Here is a 16,711-nt window from a genome sequence, read left to right as displayed (position 1 = left end):
AGTCTTGAGTAGTTTACGAAAGACAGGGAGGGTGGGGGCAGTTCTAATCTCCGGGGGGAGTTGGTTCCAGAAGGTCGGGGCCGCCACAGAGAAGGCTCCTCCCCTGGGGCCCGCCAAACGACATTGTTTAGTCGACAGGACCTGGAGAAGGCCAACTCTGTGGGACCTTATTGGTTGCTGGGATTCGTGCGGTAGCAGGCGGTTCCGGAGGTTAATGATTTGGTTAATGTCTGCAAAAAAAACCCTTAGAATATTTGATGAGGAAATTAAATGAGTCCAGGTCTCTAGCTGGTTTTAAAATAAACAAATAGAAAACAACAATGCTGACTACGAGTATGACACGGTGGTGAAACCCACATTTTTTTTACTACCGATTATCTGGGCGTAGCTTGGTGGACATGGAATGGCTGGGTGGGCAGTGCTGGGGAAGGATACCGCAAAATCTCCATTCCCGCGCCACTCTGGGGCCAGTCATAAGTGGTATTTGTCAGTTCTCTGTCTGAACTATTCAATATTTCGCCTACCGGTTCTCTAGAACCTGCTGAATTTCACACATATGCATTCTTAACATGATTATTTTTTAAAAACCCTGACATCATTTTATGAAGACAGTTCTTTATAATACTTGAACTGAACTGAACTTATTTCATAAGAAATATTTCCCAATATTTCTTTTTTAGCAATGCAGACATAGACTGGTACCATGAAACCCCTGGTCTCTATTCTGTACATAACAGGAGTGAAGTAGCTTGGGAGTGGGAAGAAGAACAAGGATACTCTGCTCTTAGACATTCAGGTAAGATTGTGTTGGCGGGCCAGCTGGGAAGGTAATCTTACGGATTAATAATCAGTGAGAGACATTGATTTATGATCAGAAGGTCACAAATAAAATACAAAATCTTCAGTAAATGAAACAAGATCTCTTCTTCAATCATATAAAAACAATTGTTCTGTTTTTATTCTGATGAAGTGATTTTCAGTACCAAGATTTCTAGCCTATGTTTCAAAAAGCCAGAAAATTAAGAATAATCTGAGCAAGAACTGGAGCATCGGTAGGCAAGATGCTGCTTTTCTGAGGAACACATTCCCTTTCCTGGCCCCAATGAACTGTCTCCAATCATTGTTTTTGGAATGAACATTAACTGTGTGCTGGAACCCAGTTTTTTATGCAAATAAATAATGTTGTTAGGTTTACATTATTGATTTTCATCCTTTAAGTGTATCAATGTTAGCTTCTTTTGTCTAAATTAATTCTTTCTAAAGTTTTAGCTTGGTATATTAAAAGAAAGAGTGTCTCATTAAAACCATCACTGGCAGGATTGTGTAAGTCACCCCTTATGATTTCATATTGACAAAATATTTATTACTATTTATATTGCTGGATTGGGCAAAAATATAAAGTTCTTTCCTTTTCATATTCTTTCTATTGCATCTACCTGAAGAGAAACATTATTGTTAGAATGATTAAGAACGCCACACAGAGAAACTATGTAGTGTCAGAAGATTTAATTTGAATTAGCGTATCATAAGGTTTTTTTCCTGAAGAAATTTTAGAAGAAGTATTGGTAGTAGTAGAATATATTCTTTTTCCATTTCTTTTATAAAACAAACAAGGAACACTTGGAAACCTGGGCAGAAAGACCCAAGAACTCAATAAAAGTCCTGTTAGACTAGGTCAAGAGTTATTCTTATTTCAGTATTTTGGGAGATTATGATTATGATAGAATGCTGGTGAGACCACATTTGGAATACTGTGTTCAGTTCTGGAGACCTCACCTACAAAAAGATATTGACAAAATTGAACGGGTCCAAAGACGGGCTACAAGAATGGTGGAAGGTCTTAAGCATAAAACGTATCAGGAAACACTAAATGAACTCAATCTGTATAGTCTGGGGGACAGAAGGAAAAGGGGGGGACATGATCGAAACATTTAAATATATTAAAGGGTTAAATAAGGTCCAGGAGGGAAGTGTTTTTAATAGGAAAGTGAACACAAGAACAAGGGGACACAATCTGAAGTTAGTTGGGGGAAAGATCAAAAGCAACATGAGAAAATATTATTTTACTGAAAGAGTAGTAGATCCTTGGAACAAACTTCCAGCAGACGTGGTAGATAAATCCACAGTAACTGAATTTAAACATGCCTGGGATAAACATATATCCATCCTAAGATAAAATACAGAAAATAATATCAGGGCAGACTAGATGGACCATGAGGTCTTTTTCTGCCGTCAGACTTCTATGTTTCTATGTTTCTATGTTTCTCATAGGAGTCATCCAGAAGCCTCTCACAGAGAGGTGGGTTCCTCTTGGTTTGGACCAGTTCTATGGAACTGGTAGTAGCCTTGGTTACTAGAATCAGTAGCGACCCAGGCCTGCCATGCCCTGGGGGTTTTTTTAGCACTGCATATGTGCGCGCGCCCGGGCAGTACATTGAGAAGCACACCGGCAGCGAGGTTAGCCAGAATCCACCCCTGGTCTCACATAGCAGGATATGGGGACCTATCCCCTCCCATAGTCTTTCCACTGCACTTAGTATTTCTGGGCAATTTGATCCAGTGCATAGCTAGAATTTCAGAAATATGAATCACAAAATTAACCTCTTTCAAAATGTTCCTCATTCATAGCCTATTAAGATTTCAAGGGCTTCTTCAAATATTCTGAGCAATTCAGGTCTTGCAGTCTCGCCAGGATAGACAAACAGTATTTCATGCAAAAATAATCAATTTCTTGAAAGAAATGTATCCTTGAAAATTACAATACATTAAGTATTGCATATTCTTATATATACATAATATGGTCCTTCCAAGTTCACTTCACCAAATATGGGCAACCATACCATTCATTTGGTGTTTGTAATATGATGTAATAGCATTTAGAAGTGTTGGTGATTCGTGGTAACAGGTGTTTTGGTGTTTCCACAGGCAAGTGTGAATGTAAAGATCAAGTTCTGCAAAATTTTAAGATCTTTTGTGCCATGAAATATACATATGGTGAGTCAAAATACATACATATATACCCATACATTTCACACTTTATAAACACACACACACACAAACACACATTTACTGTCAGAAAATAAAGACTGTTGTGAAGATGTAGTCCAAAACCCTTGAGTTTCAACACTGGAAACTTCCACACAGTGGTAGGATATTCACGGGCTGCCCAGCCTACATCACAAACTAATCCATTTGCAAAATAACTCAATCTCAATAGTGCAGCCATCTACATCAATCTTCAGGATTGATGGTATAAATAGGTCTTGCGGGATTCCAAGAAGATTAAAAGGAAAGGAGCCAACCTAATGGGATAATTTGTCTAACGCTCTTTCTCTCTTGTGCTAACTCTTCTTGCCTTGTACTCATTTTCTGCTTCAGCATCTAGCACTCTGCAAGTGTTCTGCCATAAAGTTTCCTGTCTTTTGCTTTCTGCAAAAATAAAAAAATCATAATATTCTACACCAGTGTTTCCCAACCTTGACAACTTGAAGACATTTGGACTTCAACTCCCAGAATTCCCCAGCCAGCAAATGCTGCCTGGGGAATTCTGGGAGTTGAAGTCCAAATATCTTCAAGTTGCCAAGGTTGGGAAACACTGGTCTAGACAGTGATGTGATTCAGCCGGTTCACACCGGTTCAGTAGAATTGGCAGCTAATTTTTTCCTGAGTTCAGCAAACCAGTTAGATGTGTTCCAGAAAAATCTGTGTTTTCCTGAACACATCTTGTTTTCATTCAACTTTCTTCCAGGCAGCAGGGGGAAAACCCCTCCCCGGAAGTCCAAGAGAGGAGCACCAGAAACCTTTGATCACATCACTCAGGTGAAAACCGCCTTACTTTACAGCAGGCAGCGGGGCAGGGCCTGTGCCCAGGTCCAAAGTGTCAGCAGAGCACCAGAGGGTTGGGAAAGGAGGTGAAGTGAGCGGGCATCCTGCCTGCAGCACTAATGCCGGATGCCCCTTCCAAGTCAAAGCTAGAATGCTGCCACCTTTAAGTGCCTTCCCTACAGTGGGCCTGGGCAACTGCTGGGGAGGGTTGACCCATTTCAGCGCCTAGCACCCAGATGCCCTTGTTTCATCCAAGCATTTCTTTTTCTACCTGATTTCCAGATCCATTGGTTTTTTCTGTTGCATTTCTCGCCATTGTGTGCAAGGAAAAAAAAGTTTCTGGGACTAAAAAAAAAGTTCAATTAATCAATTCCAATTTCTCGTGAAAAAAAAAAGATCTTGTGAAGTTGGAATTGATTGAACTTTTTTTTTTTAGTCCCACAAACCTGTTCCCTGCACACATCGGTGAAAAATGTGGTGGAGAAACATGACCGAGCTGGAAATCAGATAGGCAAAGAAATGCTTGGGGGAAGCGAGGGTATCTGGGTGCTGGTGGGTCGGGCAAGCTGTGTGTCACTGTGCTGCGCTGCAATGGAGAAAGAGGAAACAGAGCAGCCAGCGCAAGGGAAGGAGGCAGCTTTCCCTCTTTCTTCTCCCAGCTCTTTCTCCTTCCTTCATGCTGGTCACTCCATTTCCTTTTTCTCCATTGCAGTGCAGAGCCCAGGATCCACTTAGATAGCAGGAGTGGTTGTAATTTAACAACCGGTTTGCAGAGGGGCAGTCTGGCTGTTGCGGGAAGCTCGTCCCACATGTGGGGTGGAGATGGAGGATGGGGATAGGCCACGCCTTCCACAATGGCCAATCTGTTACTGGGCAAACCAGTTGTTAAATTATTTGAATCCCACTACTGCTTTTGGGGAAGCAGCTGCATGTAACACTAGTTATTGCGGTTCTGCATTTTTCCGTCTAGTGAGATGTGTTAATTAATTCATGACATCCAACAGATTAGTACAGTGGTACCTTGATTCTCGACCACAATCCGTTCCAGAAGTGTGGTTGAGAACCGATTTGGTTGAGAACCGAATTAATTTATCCCATAGGAAATAATGGAAATGGATTTAATTGGTTCCCAGCCCATTGACTTGCTGGGAACCAATTAAATCTACAGTATTTCCTCTATTTTCTATGGGATAAGGATCTGAGGGGACGGGGTGAGAGGGAATGGGAGTCGGAATCCCGACACGCCCCTCCTGGCCGCCCTCTTAACAGCCTCCCAGTCTCTACCTTGTAACTGCTCCAAGCTCAGTTCGGTACCTCCAGGCAGCTGCACCAACTTTTTCCTTCCCGGCGACGGCGGCTTACCTTCATCACATGACGTTCCTGACGCTGCTCCTCCTCGTAGGGAAGCCGCCGGAGCCGCCGCCGCCGGGAAGGAAAAAGTTGGTGCAGCTGCCTGGAGGTACCGAACTGAACCGCTGAGGAAAGGAGCCCCCCGAAGCTGCCGGTATTGCAGCCAGCCCTACCCTTCCTGCAGCTTGGAGCAGTTACAAGGTAGAGACTGGGAGGCTGTTAAGAGGGCAGCCAGGAGGGGTGTGTCGGGATTCTGACTCCCATTCCCTCTGACCTCGTCCCCTCAGATCTTACATTTCGGATAGTAAACAAAATTTTCTGTTCAGTATCCGAATTTTTGTTTGGATACCGAAGCAAATTTTTGCAGAAACTTTTGTTTGAAATCCGAAATGTATGAAAACTGAGGCGTTTGAGAACCGAGGTACCACTGTATTTGGTTTTTATCTTTCCATATTATATAATTTAATACAGCAATGGTTCCTTACTCTTTGCAGTTCAACTCATTCTTTGGCTAGTTATTATGTGGTCATTTTAATTATCCAAAATAGTTGGTGTTCTTTATTTTGGGAACCTGAACATCTACTTTAGATACAAACACTCTAATGTGCTTAACATTTAGTTTAGAACCAGCATAATTCACATGGCGCTACTTCTCTATCTTTAGTGAGCAATATATCTGACAAGTCAATCAGTTATGCTCTTTTCCCCTCAGTGTTTGTTTGGTGGTCTAGCACCAAGAAGCATGTTTGCAAAAGTGGCTCATGTTTTTTTTCTTTTAACACCAATGCATCCTCACTTTGCAGCTGATTTTATGCTTATAATTTTATTTTCTAAGCAGAATACACATACAGCTTCTGGACTGTATACTGCAGGTTTCTTTTTCACAGAACTAACAATTCTTTTGCACTTAGATTCAATGCTGCACTTTGATGAGACAAAATGAAACTTTCAAATTCATGTCTACTGTATTTGTTTGTTTGTTTGTTTGTTTGTTTGGACTTGTATGTTGCCCCTCTCTGTGGACTCGGGGCGGCTCACAACATATACCAAAGTACAATAGTTTGTCCAATTAATATGCTAAAAAAAGGATTCTTAAAATTCTGGTTTTAAAACATTCATTCACAGTCACACAATAATCACGCTAACGACATTCATTGGACAGGGGAAGATCTAATGTCCCCAGGCCTGATGGCAAAGATGTGTTTTTAGACTCTTTCGGAAGGCAAGGAGGGTGAGAGCAGTGCGAATCTCCAGGGGGAGCTGATTCCAGAGGGTCGGGGCCACCACAGAGAAGGCTCTTCCCCTAGGTCCCGCCAGCCGACATTGTTTGATCAACAGGACCCCAAGGAGACCAACTCTGTGGGACCTCACCGACCTCTGGAATTTGTGTGGCAGAAGGCGGTCTTGGAGATAGTTTGGTCCTATGCCATGTAGGGATTTATAGGTCATAACCAACACTTATGTATGGCGAACAGTTACAGAAATTAATTTAAAAATATGAAAAAATATGGTGCAGATTTAATTACCTGAATCTGAAGCAATATAATGTAACTTTACCATCTCATGTTGTTTCTAAACACTAGTGACTAGACAGTTTGTACTCATTTCTAATAAACAAATTAGAGAAATTATAAACACTTTTCAATGTCTAATTTCTACTTTTTTGATTTATAGTTGTACAGGTGGTAAATTCTAATATTAAGAAGTTATTAATGTACCATTTTGATTGTTCTATGGACCAGACCGGAAAGTGCACAAATTATCAGGTTTTTCTTGGCAGGTTTCCAGTGCTTTTAACTGTTGCATCAGGCCCAGCACTTAATTGGACAAAAAATTTCCTGATATGGAAATGAAATCAGACAGAGATATTACAAGAAATCAGTTGGCAACTGTAGCAGGGTTCAAGTACATTTTTTCCTATTGCAAAAGATTCCTTAGCAGATATTTATTCATTTTAAATCCTTTAATCCCACAAACATGATTCACAAAAATAAATAGAAACAATTTAATACTGGATAGGTAAGAAGGTATCTTGACTTCTACCATGATTTTAAGTATCTTTATTGTGAACCTTTGCAGGGTAGGGTTGGACTTTGCTTGCAGAAAGAATTTGCTTCTTTCAGATAGGAAACTGCATTTGTTCCAACTAGAGTAGATGTTTCTTACTTTAAGGAAGCAATACATGGATTTCTTCTTCTCTTAGTCTGAAGTAAATTGAAAAGTAGCCTGTGGAGAAATCAATAAGAATAAGCTCTACAGTCCCAAATTTTTATTGTAAATTGCTCCAAAGCAAATAACACGCATCTAATTATAGTTACCAACGCAGCATTCTGAACAAATGCAACAGCAATAAAAATAATCTATGATTGATTTCACAATACAGTGTTCCCTCGATTTTCGCGGGTTCGAACTTCGCAAAAAGTCTATACCACGGTTTTTCAAAAATATTAATTAAAAAATACTTTGCGGGGGTTTTCCCTATACCACGTTTTTTCCCACCCGATGACGTCATATGTCATCGCCAAACCTTCGTCTGCTTTTAATATATATATATTTTTTAATAAACTTTAATAAATAAACATGGTGAGTAATAATCTAAATGGTTGCTAGGGGGATGGAAAATTGCAATTTAGGGGTTTAAAGTGTTAAGGGAAGGTTTGTGATACTGTTCATAGCCAAAAATAGTGTATTTACTTCCGGATCTCTACTTCGCGGAAATTTGATTTTCGCGGGCGGTCTCGGAACGCATTCCCCGCGAAAAGCGAGGGAACACTGTATTTTCTTTTTTACTGGATGCTCAGAATAAGGGGGAAGGCAAATGTATTGTGGTCATGTTAAAAAAAACTGCAAGCTTTTCTCTGCTGCATTGTTAAAATGGAATAGAGAAGAATCTTATGATGTGTTAGGTGCACAAAATATATCATCATCAGCAAATCCTATTGCGATAAAGAAGATATTTTGACAATTTAAAAAAATAACAGATTTCAGATTTCCCTCTGCTCCTACCAGCAGATCCTATCTTCAGTATAAATCTTGTTCATGTCCCCATATTGGTGCTGATATCAGCAGTAAATATGTTAAAATACCAGAAAAAAATGCACAAAATAACGTGAATGAAAGGGACTATTCCTAATATTAGCAGAACTAATTATTAATGTGAAATGATGTACTAATTATGCAAGCAACATAATTCATGATGGGCAGACTCTATTATAGTTGTAACTCTTGTGTTAAAGATTTATACCGCACATTGCTTTTAGTCATTATTTATACACTGCTCAAAAAATAAAGGGAACAATTAAACAACACAATATAACTTCAAATAAATCAAACTTCTGTGAAATCAAATTGTCCACTTAGGAAGCACTACTGATTGATAATCAATTTCACATGCTGTTGTGCATACTCAACTTGTACAGAACAAAGTATTCAATGAGAATATTTCATTCATTCAGATCTAGGATGTGTTATTTGAGCATTCCTTTTATCTTTTTGAGCAATATATTTCATTCCGTTCCAGTGGAATGAAAAGAGAAGATATATTCTTCCTTCTGAAATTGTCTTCCCACAGTGGTAAAGGCAAAGATTTTATCTGCTCATGATAAAGGGTCTCATGCTGAGGTCAATGTGATGATCCAGAAAGTATTGAAATCTACAAAACTGAAGATTGTCCAAGGAAAACGGATTCTTTATCCAGAATCATGGACTAATCGAGGTTGTACCTGCCCAATTCTTAATCCTGGTAGGTTTTTATATATATTTATTTCATAAAACCTTAATTATATATAATTGATTGTAAAAAATCATACAAGTCGATATTGCACTATTTGTATATTATATAAATTTCATTTTGTTTCATGTGCTAAAAAAAAGCTTGATGCTTCTGAAAATAAAACTGTCATGCTGCCTATACCAGTGATGGCGAACCTATGGCACAGGTGCCACAGGTGGCATGCAGAGCCATATCTGCTGGCACGTGAGCCGTTGCCCTAGCTCAGTTCCAACATGCATGTGTGTACCGACCAGCTGATTTTTGGCTCACACAGAAACTCTGGGAGGGCATTTTTGGCTTCCAGAGAGCCCCCAGGGGGATGAGAGAGAGCATTTTTGGCTTCCAGAGAGCCTCCAGGGGGATGAGAGAGGGCATTTTTACCCTCCCCCGGCTCAAGGGAAGCCTTTGGAGCTTGGGGAGGACAAAACAGGAGCCTACTGGGCCCACCAAAAGTTGGGAAACAGGTTGTTTCCAGCCTCCAGAGGGCCTGTGGGGGATGGGGAAGCTGTTTTCACTTCGTCAGACATTGAATTATAGGTGTAGGCTCTTGCACATGTGCGACAGCGCACACCCACGCTCTTTCAGCACCCAACGAAAAAAAGGTTGCCATCACTGGCCTATACTGTTAAAATCAGTTTAATATAATGCTAAGCAATTCCTTCATTGCTTACTCATTATAATGTGTACTAAGTACTTTTATTAATGTGGAACTTCTACACAATTATTTTCCCAGCAAAATTCTACTTAAATATGTAAAATAGTGCAAGTAACTTAATTTTGTAGGGAAACAAAAATTGTCCTATAGCTACTTTAATTAACAAAGTGTTGTGCCTTTTCTCATGTAATTTTGCTGAGGCTGTACAATTAATGAAGCAAACAGATTTTATTTAAAGGAAATATAAATACAATCTCTTGTAAATGATAGTTGCTATAATAATATTGATATCTTTTTCACAATATCATTCACACAGCAATAACAAAAATATATTGACTAACTGGCAATTAAGGATTGCATTTGTTACAATAACTATGATGAAAATTTTATTTAAAATTACCGTACTTTATTTTAATTTTGTTTATTAAATTTCTACACAACCTATTTCACTGAAGTGACTGGACAATTTATAGCAGTCATCTCATATACATTATTTCTCCTTTTCTTGTAATTAAATGTTTTTTTTTCATAATAAATAATATTTTTCCAATATATGTTAAGCACAAATAATTAAGATATACCATATGTCCATTTTATCTGCAGGACTGAAGTATCTTGTGGCTGGATATGAAGATGTTCAATCAAACAGACTGATAGTCAATATGAAAAGTTTTGTTCACCAGTGGAAATCAGCTCTGGGGAAAAAAATCTTACGGGTTTTTAAAAAATGTGTCTGAAAATGGCATTTGTTTATGCATAAAAACATATGTGTAAACTTCAAGAACAACCTCTGAGATTAAAACTGGAATGTGAGGGAACAGTGCTAAATGTAGTATAAAAAAGAACTTTAATTCATAGCCCATTCAGCTTGACTCAAAACACCTCATTTCAGATTGCAATAATAGTTGAAGCTTTCTTACACAACCCCCTTTTTCTAGGCCATAGGATGAGAAATATGAACTAAATGTAACAATCCACAAGTGAGGTAATAAGGGATACAGCATTTCAATTTTATCAATGATCATCAGTTTGATGTTGTCAAAGCATTTTGTAAACATAATTTCCTCAGATTTTTTTTCTGGACTGGACCAAGATACTTAAAAGTAAAACCAGTAGTGAAATCATTTTTTTTTTACTACTGGTTCTGTGGGCGTGGTTTGGTGGGCGTAATGTGATTTGGTGCGCGTGGCTTGGTGGTCATGGCAGGAGAAGGATACTTAAAATCCCCATTCCCACCTCACTCTGGGGCCAGCCAGAGTTAGTATTTGCCAATTCTCCGAACTCCTCAATATTTCCACTACAGGTTCTCTGAATTACTCAAACTTTCTGTCACAGGTTCTCCACAACCTGTCAGAACCTGCTGGATTTCACCGCTGAGTAAAACCTATTAATTTGGCAGAATTTGCCTTGTCATTACTTCCTTAAACTTCTCATAATCAATATAGATTTAATGTCCAATTTAAATGTTTTATTTAAACCGTGCAGAAAGGTATGGATAATTTAAAAGCTGAAGCTTTCATTTTATTCTTTGGAAATATGTATATACATTTGTGATGGATGAAGTAATTGATGTTATTTGTACTGTTGTAATGTAAGAGATTAACTGAATGCTACATTAGTGAATTGCAATCTTAAAGGGGAATTTGGTTAGGTTTGTATTCAGGTTTCTGTAGATATAATGGAAATGACAATATATTAATGGTCATTTATAAAAGCAGTACATAGGATCTCCACTGAAGTACAAAAGAATGCTAACTCAAGTTGGTTAAATCAATGGCTTTTGGGGGTTGTGCAGGAAGTTGCAGCCATGAGCACTTAAAACCATTAATGAAACTCCTATACCTTTACTAGAATTTTGACTTCAAGTATTTTATGTATAAAGCACTTTATTACCTGCCCCCTTCCAGTGTGAGCAATCTAATATTGGGGAACAGGGACAGCACAGGATCTTGCTAAAACTATTAGGATAATTTCTTTCCTTATAAAATGGCAAAAGCCATTCAGAAAAATTAAAGATAACTTATGAAAAAGAATATATTTACAGTGGAACCCCAACTTCAAAATAATAATTTGATTTATTTGATATCAGTAAACTTAAAAATTAATGGAAGTTTATAAAAAGTGTGAATTTGCCTGGCTTTAGTTTTTAGTTTTGTAATATTTAGATATACTGTAAATTGTTTTCTTAAATTGTCATCTTCTGCTTCTACATTTGGTGTACATACTCTTGCATATATTTTATATATCAAGAACTTCATGACTGGTATCTACATTGTTCTGTTAACGCAAACACAAACATTAAGCACTATTTATATGAACATTCAAAAATAAAGGCAAAGGCACTATACAAAGTAAATAAAACAGTCATCCATGGCTCATCTGTAATTTTTTTATTGTGATCCTATGGATTCTTAAAAATGATACTGTTTTAGATGTTGTTTTTCTATTTTATATGTATAATAAATGTGTTACAATTCTAAAAATTGTCATGATACATTTTTGCAATATTATAACCTGTCAAAATCTTAAATGTAAAATAATTCAAGTTGTAAATATTGGTCCTTAGGACTAAGACAAATGAGATTGTTTTCACATGAATTACATGCAAATATATACTGTATCCATTAACAGGAAAATTAGTCCTGCTGAGACTCACACAGTTTGCCACAAGATACATGATACACAATTATCACCTCTCATTTGAATGACTATATTTGGCTACTTATATTGGTCTTGCAAGTATGTAAATGTCTAGGTGGTTTTCAGTGGAGAATTACATGAAGAAGATTAAATTTTAATATAATTACTTCAGAGAACTATATCTTCCTGTTACTAAAATTGATGGAAAATCTACTTTTACTACAGTGTCTAAATGGAGAACTAGGATTGCCATAAATAACCAATAGTTTTGGAACAAATCTGCAGCCTATATTTTTAGATATTCAATCAAATACTGTACAGTCAAGTGATTTTTTTTTTAGAACTACTCGCTACTTTAAAGATCACATGAAGAGATGAGCAACCATATTTGCCACTACTCAAAAGTTTCTATATTTTCTTATTGGTTTTCTTCGGTTCTGAAATCTAACCTTGCAGAAAGGTCAAGTTCTTTCCCACAAATGAGTAAGAAAATATTTATAACTGTTCCACATTAATGAGAGAGGGATGGGGAGCCACAGAAAGAAAAACAAGTAGGCATAAATTCTGGAAATATTCTATATATGGAAAAACATCTGAAATATTAATACACTATAATCTACTGCACCAAGCAAAAAGTTAGAAATTAAAATATTTAGCATGCCATGATTTTGAAAGTAAGTATGCTACTAATTGTGACAGAAATACTATGCTCAGGGGTGGGCAGCAGGAAAGATGGGGTGAAACACAGTTCCACCGGTGGAAATGAAGATGTGTACGCAGCTCCAGCTGATCGGCGGCTGTCACTTCTTGGATTACTGTTCTTGGCTCGGCACTCCTTTTTTCCCCCTGCTGCCGCTGCTGCATCTGTGCGCCTTGCTTTTTTCCTCTTTCCTCCTTCCTGGCCTCGGACGAGCTTCCCTCTCTCCTGCTCGACTCCCCTCCAGCCTCACATGGCCACCTCCTGCCTGAGGTGCAAGCAGAAGTCATGGGTGGAAGCGGCGCTGGTAGCATTTATGCTTCTGGCAGCACCCTTTCACCTAGCTACCCAGCCTGAGGCGGGGGGGGTGACCCAAGAAGGAGAGCGCGGGAAACACGAAACAAATTGTCACCCCAGCGAGCGACACTGGTAAGGTTGTAAGTCGAGAACTTAACAGTTCACTTTGACGATGATGATCATTCAAGCCACTCCCACTTGATCACATGGCAGGCAAGCCTACCCAGTCACATGACCATTAAGCCACACCCACAAAATAACCACAAAGTGTGGCAGTAAATATTTTGGCTGCCCATTATTGGCTATGCTTTTGTTGCAATGTCAAACAAGAAAAAATACCATCTCCTGCCTACTTTGCTTCCTATTTATCAGCTTTGTCCTGTGTCAAAGGTTAAGGAGGTACAGTGATCCCTTGTTTTTCGGGGGGGATGCATTCCAAGACCACCTGTGAAAAATGAATTTCTGTGAAGTAGAGGAAAGATATTTTTTTATGTATTTAATGAGTATTTGGACTTTTAAAACCCACCCTTTGCATTAAACAGTCATTCTATAATGTTTCTCAGCTGGAACTACATGTGATATCCTACCAGTTTTTTTAATAGAGTACAGTAGTGCTGTAAAAGAATTTTATGAATTTTTAATGGATTTAAAATTTTCAATGGATTGAATGGATTTAAGCCCCCTTTTAAAACCCGTGAAGTAGCGAATCTGCAAAAGATGAATCTCAAAGTAGCGAGCGATTACTGTATATACTGTACACCAATCCAGTGAAGGGCCGCTCAACTTACCTCCTACCGGTGCACTCTTTGGCGTGAGATTTTGCTTCTGCACATAAGGACACACACACACAAATGAGATTTCAGCAATTTTTGTCAATATTTTTGCTTCCGCACATGCGCAGAAGAATCAGTGAAAATCACCAAAATCTCGCACGAGCATCCTCACACAAGATTTAACTTCCTGCACATGCAAAGAGACCAAATTTCACATAGGGGTGTGTGGGGACACATCAGGGGTGCACAGATGCACACGCATCCCAGGATTTTCTCCTGGGATGGAGCACCTGAGCGCACTGGCTGCTGACCACCCTTGCACCAATCAGTTACCAATATTTTATTGCAATAATTTTCATCTTGATTCCTTTTGGAGAAATGTGCAAAAACAAAACAAGTGTCAGGGTTAGCATCGAAAGCTAAATCAGAATCCAAGGCATAGTATTCCTCAAAGTTCCAATTTATTAGCAGAGCCATGTTGGCACATCTGGGAGAAACCCGAATCTGAAGTTCTAAGGGCTTCTCAATCCAGTTGAAAGTTCAAGCCCTTGAAAATTGCAATTTAACTCTTAAGACAGTATGACTCATGCCAGGGAATTTGCTTTAAAGGATTATTATTCACATAACTGGAAAAAAATGGGCAGAAACAAATATCTTGAAAAAGAATTTTGTATACCCTATTATCCACGTGGACTCCAGGAAGGACCTCTTCGTGATGTCAAAGCTCCGCCCCTGGAATTCCCTATTGGGATTCCCCACCTCCGTTTGAGCCTCCCGACTGGTCGACAGCTCCATGGCTCTTCTGCAAAGGTGACAGCCGGGTGGTGGCGCTTCTCGGCGTTCTTCCGAACACGAACGCCAAAGCCGAACTTTTGCCAAACTTCCGGGTTTGGCGTATGGGAGAATGCTGAGAAGCCCCCCGGCTGTTTCAAAAGGGGGCAGCTGGGCAATGGCGCTTCTTGGCTGCCTCCCGAACCCGAACCCAAACTTTGGCCAAACCTTCGGGTTCAGCGTTCGCGGCAGCGGGTTCGTAAGGCAAAAAAAGTTCATAAGAAGAGGCAAAAAAATTCCGAACCCCAGGTTCGTATCTCGAAAAGTTCGTATGACGAGGGGTTCATATCACGAGGTACTACTGTATTTCTCAATAAGTATTACATGAATACAGATAACATTAAATTGTCAAAGCAGCCAAATAGGTATTCTTCTCTTTTGATATATGAAAAGTGAACAAGTGTATTTAGCATCTGGGAAACAAGAGCAAATCCTATTGGCCCCAAAAGTCTCCTAATTTCACTGTAAAAATGAGATTATTCTAGTATTGATAATCTGAGAGTTCTCAATTTAAGGGATACATTTCTATTTAAATTTTTTAAAAGAAAGAATTTGGCTTCTTGTGCATCATATGCAACATTCCCTTCTGAAAAGCTAATTGTAATTTTCCACCTTTTGCTCTGCAGGAGGTATGGAACTTGTCCACGGTGCCATGGTATTTGCATTTAAAGAATTCATAAAAATTCCTAACTGGTCAAAAGACTTTCATGAGCATTATGACCTTGACATTTTTACCACCTCTTTATGTGTGTCTCTGCAGTTAAACAACAGAACCAACACATTTTTCCCAAACTATACAAACACCATTGCTTTCTTTAACTGTGATGTTTGTCTCCTTTACTGCTTCAAGCCTGTTTTCATTTCAACATTTTGTTAAATTTTCTAAGGACCATCATACAAAGCAAAATAATTCTCTCTTGAGAAAAGAGTATGCTGATGGTTTTAAGAAATAGCATATTGAGGATTACTAAGTTTTATTCAGTTAGTCCCCAGGCAAATACTGTGTTTCCCCGAAAGTAAGACAGTGTCTTACTTTCTTTTTATCCCCAAAAGCCCCACTATGTCTTACTTTCGGGGTATGTCTTATATTGTCCCGGGCACCGGGGCCGGCTCGTCTTCGGGCTTCGGCTCGGGCGAGGCCTCTTCGGGTGCTGGAGCCGGCGGCAACTTCCTGACATGCTACCGGCTGGTGTCGTCTAAGCTCGCAAGTGCTTCCTGCGCAAGCCCAATGTGTCGGAGGCGTCGGAGCAGTTCGCGGCGCTGGCGAGGGAGCTGCGCGCCCAGGAGAGTCTCCCTTACGCAGCCTGGTGCCAGCTGGCGGTGGCGCGCTGCGCCCAGAGCTTGGGCCACCCGGCGGGCGAGGCAGCGGCCCTGGCCTAAGCGGCGCGGCTCTGGCTGCGACACGAGCGGGAGCTCCGACTGCAGCAAGGCAGCTAGATGAGAGGGAAGCGGCAATACCCTCTCATCTAGCTGCCTTGCCGCAGTCGGAGCTCCCGCTCGTGCCGCAGCCAGAGCCGCGCCGCTTCGGTCAGGGCCGCCGCCTCGCCCGCCGGGTGGCCCAAGCTCTGGGCGCAGCCGCCACCGCCAGCTGGCACCAGGCTGCATAAGGGAGACTCTCCTGGGCGCGCAGCTCCCTCGCTTTTAGTACCATGTTTCCCCGAAAGTAAGACATATGTTTTACTTTCGGGGTACGGCTTATATTAGCCGACCCCCCTGAAACCCCCGATACGTCTTACAATCGGGGGTGTCTTACTATCGGGGAAACAGGGTAACAGTAATATAGCAAATCACAACTAAACCCCCCAAATATCCAGCTAAATTAGCATGACATTCTCCATTCTGAAGCCAAGCCAGTGAATGACAGCCTAGTG

At 39.9% G+C, this 16,711-nt stretch overlaps 1 protein-coding gene across 3 annotated transcripts in view; it reads left to right on the top strand.

Annotated features, from left to right (window-relative positions):
- The window catches only part of NTN4 (netrin 4), a 40,611-nt gene extending 28,526 nt beyond the window's left edge, over window positions 1-12,085 (top strand). For 2 of the 3 annotated variants that reach the window (XM_070754784.1, XM_070754785.1), the window contains exons 7-10: window positions 681-796; window positions 2,926-2,994; window positions 8,747-8,917; window positions 10,206-12,085. In XM_070754784.1, the coding sequence (XP_070610885.1) occupies window positions 681-796; window positions 2,926-2,994; window positions 8,747-8,917; window positions 10,206-10,339 (490 nt within the window). In that variant the 3' untranslated portion in view covers window positions 10,340-12,085. Of the gene's footprint in view, window positions 1-680; window positions 797-2,925; window positions 2,995-8,695; window positions 8,918-10,205 lie in introns of those variants that run through there. The other variant, XM_070754786.1, reaches the window with a different exon arrangement.
- Window positions 12,086-16,711: the final 4,626 nt, after the last annotated feature.

The sequence above is a fragment of the Erythrolamprus reginae genome, chromosome 6, assembly GCF_031021105.1.
Source record: "Erythrolamprus reginae isolate rEryReg1 chromosome 6, rEryReg1.hap1, whole genome shotgun sequence".
In the NCBI taxonomy this organism is placed as follows: Eukaryota; Metazoa; Chordata; class Lepidosauria; order Squamata; family Dipsadidae; genus Erythrolamprus; species Erythrolamprus reginae.
The sequence above is the reverse complement of the archived record's forward strand: the minus strand, read 5'-3'. Positions and strand labels throughout refer to the sequence as shown.